Here is an 8888-nt window from a genome sequence, read left to right on the forward strand (position 1 = left end):
ACGACGTGAAATATCACAGCGGGAAGCAGTAAAAATGGCTCCGCGACCAGTAGCCGCTCCTGATTTATCCGACGCGATGGGCAATCTAGCGCTTCTCCGCTGATTTGTCATGTTCCCCGTGACCTGTCCGCGGACATCAATATAGGACGGGTGTCAGGTTTGGGGGGTTTAAACTGCCGTTAGGTGGTCGCCGCGGAGCTCGTTTGAGTTAGCACATGTATGTCTGCGTGCCTGCACCGCATTAATTTTCAGTGTCTGCCGCTGATAAATGTCAAGGCCACTTGAGAGATGGCGAGCGGCAGTTTATTCCCACACACCCACATGCACTGATGCAGCACTGTAAACATGAATTGTCACGCGCCCGTAGTGGGTGTTGAATAGTCAATAGTGAAGCAAATAGCCGCGGCCCCTCTGCTGAGGTAATGCTGAAAGCTTGTGTGTTTCTAAGCGAAACGAGGGAACGAGCATCAGAATGCTTGATATGACCTCAGACTCAGGTGTAATGGATGCCTCGCGACGGAGAATATCTCCTCCGCAAACACGTCACACGGCTGCTCTAGTTTTGCTGGATGACTGGGCCGGCTGCTCCTTTCTCTTCGTATAGGTTCAGAGGAGCAGCCTCGCTACACAATGCAGCCATAATTCAGTTGGCGAATTACATCCTCTCACTGCATTTTCCACGTAATCCCGCGCCACGTAATTAGTTGAACAAACCCATTATAGGATAGCACTTCACAATAAAACTGCATTATGCAATTGTGAAGAGACTGAGGCGTCGCAGTGTCAAAGTGGCTGAGCTGCTGGAATCTGCAGCAATGAAAAATTATGTTGGATAAAGGGGACCGAAAAAAAAAAGGACTGCCAGCGAGAAAATGTGTGTGTGAGCGTACGGTATTCCAACAACATCAGCGTTACCTTGGTTACTAATCCTATTTACTGAGGATGGGATCCATTATTCAGGTTCTTCGTCTCAAAGCTGAATAGTTGTTATCAGCGTGTGTCAGGGACAGAGACTCAGCGCAGGCAAATATTGAATATTCTGTGTTTTCTTCACAATGTTTCACAGTATTTAGTGCAGTAAGTGTAATCCAGTTTGGAACATAAATTGTAATGAAAACCTGGATTTCTACAGCTATAAAAAAAAAATGGAGTCATGTGCTTGCATCTGAAATCAAATCAAAGAGATGAGTATGTGGGAGATACATTTCTGCTTTGTGATAACTGTTATTAAATATACAACCGTAATTGTACAATAGTGCATCCTTTCCTTGGGTCGGCATCATTTCCAATCGTCTTTTATAAAAACTAACATTGGAGCCATGAAAAGGTCATTTGGAAATAATTGCAGGGGAGGCCAATGAAAGCAGAGGCTAACGTACGCTGAGAACTTGACAGCACAAAAAAAAAAAAAGTCTAAATAAAACATGAATTACAGCCTACACATTCTGTGACCAGTGAAATGGCACACAAAGCATTAGGGATGCAACAATATGGGCATTGAGATAGCAGAGCTTTCCCACTAGCAGCTACTGTACTTGGTTTCTGACAAAGCAGAGGAAAACTGCTGTGACATTCACATATTGTTGCGCCTTCTAATGCTCCCCCGAGCCATCCAGTGGCAGCACTTCAACCATGCAAAATGTGGCTTAGGTAATCAGTTGACTGGCCAGTGACCTTGTACATTAAATTACATTATGTTGCATGCTGTGGAGAAAGCCTTCAAAAACAACAAGCCTTCATGAACAAGAAAAATGTAATTGAATTGGATTCCAAGTGTAAATATTGGGTTCTATGAAGCCCGAATGTGTTTAATATTAAATGAAAACACTCTGAAGAAGTAAATAATCATGTAAATAGATTGAATGTGAAGTCATTTTATCATTTTTGGTTTGGTTAATTTGTATTTCTATATCAGAATGCCCTTCTTAAAAGTAGTTCTATTTCATTACGGCATTTTTCCTCGTGACATTTTAATTTTAGGCCTTCAAAATGTCACTGTTGCAGATTTTTCAGAGTTATGTCTTTGTCTAAGAAGCATCTTTATAATTCCCTATTTGGGTTAACTCGACTCAGTTAACCAGCTAACCTAAGCTCACAAGCCAGCACAGCTAGTTAACTTGCTAGCAATGTTAGCATTGTCGCCGTTATGGTAAAAAAAAAAAAGAATGTTTAGTTGTTTGTGTACTGTAACTACTGCTAGCAGCCGCTAGCTGGTGCCCCCAGAATAACTTTTAGCATTGCTGCAGCTAACAGGAGCTAAGTGGCTAACAGTGCTAGCAGCTAATTTCTACGTATTTAACAAGCTAACTATCTTAAAGTCAGCATGAGAGAGGAGCAACAGGTAGCTGGTTAACTGCAACCAGGGGCGGAGCTCATTAATAACTAAAATCTGAGTTATATCCCAACAATAATGTGATTTAAAATTGTGATATCAACAATTACAAAAGCACAACCTGGAACAAATAATGCCGATTGCCGAAGTTGTTCTAGATATAAAATTGTGTTAGCATACAGCGCCCTCCATAATTATTGGCACCCCTGGTGAAGATGTGTTCTTTAGCTTCTAGTAAATTCATTTTTTCCCCTAAATAATATAAGACCACAATGAAAAAAAAGAGGAAAATTCAACCTTTAATTCAAGCGCATTTATTCAGTGTGAAAAAAATCCCACATTAAAAAATAATTATTTTACATCAAATCATGTGTGCCACAATAATTAGCACCCTTGATGTTAATACTTTGTACAATCCCCCTTTTGCCAACAATTCATTTGAGTTGAGTTGAAGGTTACATTTTTCTACAATTTTTAGTGTGAGAGTTTGCTTCTGCAATAACAACTGAATTTATTTTAAGGCTTTTAACACATCTTAACCAGGGGTGCCAATAATTATGGAGGGCGCTGTGCTTAAACATACAAGAAGGTGACCCCGACAATTGACTGAAATCTGGCCCACAGCCATTTGCCATGTAGAAAAGAAAAAAAAAAGAAAAGCCAACATACCAATCTGTGTGTGAGTAATGGTCTCAGTCTGGCCACTCCTAAAAAAAAAAAAAATTGTCTACCTCCGTCACTGATTGTTTCCTCTGCAGCATTGGGAATTTAAAGATGTTTTCTCAGAAAAAGAAACTCTGAAAAAGCACAGAGTGTTTTTCTGCTTTTTCCTCTAACCAGCAGGAACTACTTTGTCTGCTGGCAGGTAGATGGTGAGTCAACTTCACTATCATGAAAAGTGGCAATATGACATAAAAATGACACTGGTAAATTTCCATTGCAAAGTAAGGAAAGACTTGACAAGTGGCATTTTGGAAGAAGTTCATTCAACTCAGTATGTTTTTTAGTAACTTATTTATATGATTATCTATTTCATAACTTTGTCAGTTTAATGCAACTTTTCCTCAGGAGCAGAATTAGCTGGCGTTGGCCTGTCCGACCTCTAAAGCTCTCGCCCTCCCCCTCCCTCCTCTGTCTGTGTCCCAGGAGGGCAACTGGAGGAGAATGACTGGTAAAACCCAGACCAGCAACGTGACCAACAAGAATGATCCTCGTTCCCTCAACTCAAGAGTCTTCATCGGCAACCTCAACACAGCCATCGTCAAGAAGACCGACATAGAAGTCATCTTCGCCAAGTACGGCAAGATAGTGGGCTGCTCCGTGCACAAGGGTTACGCCTTCGTACAGTACATGAACGAAAGAAACGCCCGGGCGGCCGTGGCGGGAGAGAATGCCCGAATCATAGCAGGACAGCCTCTTGGTGAGTCTCGCTTTTGCTTTGTCTACTCGTGAGCTATTTCTGTTTTGCTTGCATCGCAGATGTCATCGGGAAAGTTGCGAAGGGTCAGCGAGATACAGTCTATACCGCACTTCATGAAAACTTTCCCCCTTGAAATACAGAATGTTTCGTTAAGCCTGATCTTTGCTGCAGGAATGGATTGTCTCTCTCGGGAACACAGAATGCCTCGGGCATCTCTCAGACTTTTAGTTTAGAACCTCCCTTGGCTCCTAAATGCTGAAGTGTCTGTGTTTGTTGTCACGCTGTTTTTGGAGAAAATCCCTGCTGAATCCGTTAACTGATCCACTAGTGGATGTAAGCACAGTCTGATTTGAACATTTACTAAGCAGCAACTTGCAAAAAGTGTGTCAAAGTTCCTGTGACATACTATTTAGAGCAGAACGGAATATGTTAAGTGGCATGGGATGCGGCTGCAATATGCTGTGCAAGCATTGATTTTCTAATGTGCGTGCACTTTGTAGTGGGTTGTTTTTTTGGGGATGTTGACTGTGCAAGGTTTTTCTTTTTTTATATATATATTTCACATTTGTTTTGCTCGTGGCTGGGAGGCAAAAATATTTGAGAGACTGGAAGATGTGAGTCACAAGGTAACTTTCTAGACAATTTGAGGAAATTTTGAAGAAGCAGAGTGGAAAAATCCTGCTTACGTGTCGGACTTTACACCCAGAAGCAAACAGAGCTACCGTTTTACTGTGAATGTAGATTCAGTTTTGTCTGTGAAGGCTGTTGTCTTGGACTTAAATCATATTTGTGAATCACAGCAGAGCACATTCCTAGACTGCTCTCAGACATAATTTTAAAATAATCGTGAACAGACGGTGCTGCTTATAGGCTGGAAACCTTTTGATTAAAGCAGGTTTGGTGTTTCTAACAGGAGTCAGGGTTCAAATATCACTGGATGATAGAATTAGAAACATTACTAGACTGGATTACTACGTCGACGTGGAACATTACTGAGCTGATATCTGGCATCACTCCCTACATGGATGCACCGAGACCACCCAGTCGAGATTGGCGGATAATAACTTTCCCTACAAGAACTATATACTCAGAGCCTACTGGTGGGCGCTGGGGAGGAGGTGGAAGTGCAGGGGACAGCAGCATAGAATAATCCAAGAGAGCCGTGCATGATAGAAATTCATAACAATGTGGATATACAATAGAATATGTACAGAGGTGATGTTTATATTCCTGTTCTGGCCTCATCACACCACAAATTCAGCAGGGAACAGGTTGTGACAATAACATTTTCTGTCCTAAAGGGAGCCAGGTGGAAATTGGGTACAGGTCTAGATTGTATAAAAAAAAAAAAAGATGGATGAACCCTCTGTGACTTCACCTGTGGTGTTTGTAGCCCAGTGTCATCATCTTGGCAGCACAGTTAATCCAAAAAACAAGCAAGGAGGTGGAGTATATGTGCAGCCACACCCTTAATTATGCATAACTTTATGTTTTAATACAATTTCAACTAATGAGTTCCAGAAACATTTGTCCCCTGTGTGGTTGTCATTGATGAGGAAATTAGCTATAGAGGCTAAAGCTGTTTATTGTAGCAGGCTGTAAATATGTTTATTCATCATTTAAACTTGGTCATTTTAACATGGGGGTCTATGGGGGCTGACTCGCTTTTGGAGCCAGCCTCTAGTGGACATTTGAGGAACTGCAGGATTCTTTCTATTGTTTTTTATCTCGTAATCCCTTAGATATAGGTGATCATTGAGGTGGAGGTGCTTCATACTCTTTGGTGTTTCAACCATGGAGAGCACAGAGTATGCCAACATCAGTAGGTGACAGCATGCTACACAGCGGCAAATGTTGGTATTTGATTATCAATAACAGCATAATGAAGATTCAGCCAGGAACTGGAATGGATTCTTACTGTGTAGCATAATGGATAACATGTGCAGCTATTTGGCATCTAGACTCTAATTCTATTTTACGAGTTTGTTGCTTCAGTTAGTTATGTGTCATTAGGATGCCAGTGAAGTCTGGGATTTTCGGGTTCTGCCGAGGTCTTGTTATGAATAAAGAGTCTTCATGGGCATTTCAGCGTGACGTGATCTTCATACACTCTGCCACACCACTGCGTTGCATCCTCGGGGCAGGTTTTGGGGTTAGGGTTGGTTGTGTTTTATATCTTGCATAATTAACAGAACCAAAACAAACAAGCTTCACTTTAAGGGCATTGCTCAATGATAATAATATCCCATAGACTGTGTTGACGGACTGTAACTGAACTAATTAAAGCGCAGGACAAAAACTGAATGTTAAGAGAAAGAAAACTACAGGGCAGTTGTAAAAGGTTGTTGTGTCTCTGCTGCATCAACAGGACAGGTTATTGCTTTGCCTTTTTTTTTTTTCTTTCCACACAGCATATATCACCCACATCGAACCATGACTCTGCCACCCTCTTGTGAAAATCTTCTTTCAGTCGCTTTCCTATTGTTGAGATGTTTATGAAAACCTGTTTGTTTGGCTGCTTGTTGGATATCACACATCTGCACACTTAACATGTGAGATGCTCCCTTTGAAAGCTGATTTTTGAAAAGATGTAGCAGGAATTAGCATTTTCTTGCATCGTAGTACAATCCCTCCATCAAGACAGAGCGTCAATAGCATGTAATGAAGATCTCCTCGTTGTCTGATTAATGGGGGCTAATGTGTTTTTGTTCTTGAAGTCATTCATTAGTTGGATATTTGGTGTTATGGATGTTGCAATCAGTGAACGTGCAGAAAAACACATCTGTTGGCAACCAGGTCCGTCACCGAGCAGAGCCAAAACCATCACCGCGATACACATAATAAGAGTGCGAGGCATTTATTTGTGACTCTCTTCATGTGTGATTGCTTGCTTTTGGTTGAGAAAGCAAACATAATAGAAAGTTTTTTTTTCATTTCTCCAGAGTTCATTTCACAGCGACCTCGACGCGAGGCAATCCTGCCCTCGCCGCTATCGCTCAATCTACAAGTCGCGTGGCGGGAGTAGGACTGCGAGGTGCATCCTTAATTGACAATTAAGGCCACCCTCAGTTTCATCCTCCCAAGCCGATGCTGTTTATATTAACATGGCGGAGAAATGAATCAGCCACGTAATGATTTGGAGTTGAGGGATGACCTCCGCAAAGGATTCGGCTTCAAAAACGTTTCATTAAGGTGTTATTACCCGCAAGCTGATTGCACGTCAGTTTTAGAGGTAAGCTAATATTGCTGCGCCGCTGGAGGAACAGCGTTTTTATAAGCAGTTTCAGCCGATGTTTGCTGTGATCACCCACCGCCCGTATTAAGAAGAAGCAAAACATGTTGTTGTGGAGGCAAAAGCATGCTTTTCAAACGGGGTCAGTGGAATAATCGCATCCCACTCGAGCTGCACAGATCCACTTGAGTTGCTCAGACACATTTGTGATGACTAATCTGTGGACTCGGTGATACACAAGGGTCAGAGGTCGGAGTCTGTTGCCACCACTGAATGTGAGACCGTCGCTGTATGTGTGTGGATAACAGCTGATGAACGAATGCAAAAAAAAAAAAAAAATCTATAATAACACAGCTGGCAGCACCTTCTTCCCCTCGCCACTGAATGAAAAATGGATGCTCCATTACCCTATCAAATATGAATGGGAGTTCATGAGATCATATCTAGGATTCTGAGCACAGCAATCATTACTAAATAACAGTATGTGTGTTGCTATTCTGAACGGCGTGCTGCGTCTCGGTGCAATTCAAGAGTTACGACCATGAAGAAAATTTCTCTAAAAGCACTTCACACGAGCGCAGATGTTGAATGTTGAGTGAGAGCAGACGTGAAGGCTTTGCCCTTTGTTGTCTTTCCGTCTACGGTGCTGAAATGTTGAAAACTCAATAGAAACTATGGTATAGAAGCAGGTGTAGTTATAGAAACCTGCACAGAAATCTATTTCACAGTTCAAACAGCCGACGGTAAGAGGTCTGTGCCAAGCAACTGTGCAACTTTTGGATGTTCTGTCAATATAAAAAGTTGGAACTTAAGAAAAAGTTTAAATGTTTGTCTAAATATAAGTATTTAATTGTTTTAATGGAAATGTCTCATTGGCCTCCCAAATCCTATGTAGGACTATAGTGTGAATCAATGCCAAAAAATTAAAAAATGAAGCACTTGTAGTACAGTCATGACTCGATAATCCGACACTAAATGTAAAATCTGCTTTTATGTCGGATAGCAAGGCTGTCGGATTGTCAAGACGGAGGTCGAGATATAAGGAGGGCTTGATGCTTGAAGGCTAATTTGTTGTTAATATTCATTGTTTATTGTTGTTATAATAACTAGTGTGTTGTTAGAACACTATGCATCGCTGGATTTTACGCCTAATTGACCGGTGTGTTTGTGCACTGGCCTGACATCAAAGTGTAAATACGTTCAGACAGCAGGCTTTTCTCCTATGCGACTGTATCTGATCTTTTCATGACAGTCTGGACAACACAGATCCAATTAATGATGAATATCAGAATATTAGGCGGTCGGAGGGACACTTCCACCCCGGGGGAGCACTCTGACGGGGTGGAAGTGGCCGAAACGCACAGGCAGTACTTGGCTGCTGATGCCAGTTTAGTTAGTGATCACAGTTCTGTTTCCACCATCGGTGGCAGCGGCGGCGGGGAAGTGACAGATACGCTCCACTGTTACCATCCGTGTTTACTTCCACAAACCCTGAGCACACTTGCTGCATGTGACGTCATTGTGTCCTCTTCTGTCCATGTGGGACACTTTTGGGTCGTATGAAGTTCACACAGCAGATCACATACAAGTCGCATTTAATTGGAAATGAGAACGAACTCGCAAAAAAATCAGAATTCACAAAGAAAATCGGAATTTAGCATTAAGTCCTGCAGTGTGAACGTAGCCAATCTGTCGGATTGTTAAGTCAGATAATACGCCGTTATCCTTATTGGTGACATAAAATGTCATGTTGGAGTCAGAATCCAAGGCTGTTGGTATGTTAAGGCTATTTTTGATGGGTTCCGTTAGTTTTTCCTAAAAACCTGTCGGATAGCAAGGTTTTCGGATTGTTAAGGGTCCGATTATCGAGTCACAACTGTATATATGTGGACTTCTATATGTTT

At 41.8% G+C, this 8888-nt stretch overlaps 1 protein-coding gene across 1 annotated transcript in view; it reads left to right on the top strand.

The window, feature by feature from the left end:
• Window positions 1-3496: 3496 nt before the first annotated feature.
• Window positions 3497-8888, top strand: part of LOC103373658 (RALY RNA binding protein like) — a 52677-nt gene continuing 47285 nt past the window's right edge. The window contains exon 1 of the mRNA XM_008303612.1: window positions 3497-3752. Coding sequence (XP_008301834.1) covers window positions 3497-3752 — 256 coding nt within the window. The remainder of the gene's footprint in view (window positions 3753-8888) is intronic.

Source organism: Stegastes partitus, unplaced genomic scaffold, assembly GCF_000690725.1.
Source record: "Stegastes partitus isolate 25-593 unplaced genomic scaffold, Stegastes_partitus-1.0.2 Scaffold2041, whole genome shotgun sequence".
NCBI lineage: Eukaryota > Metazoa > Chordata > Actinopteri > Pomacentridae > Stegastes > Stegastes partitus.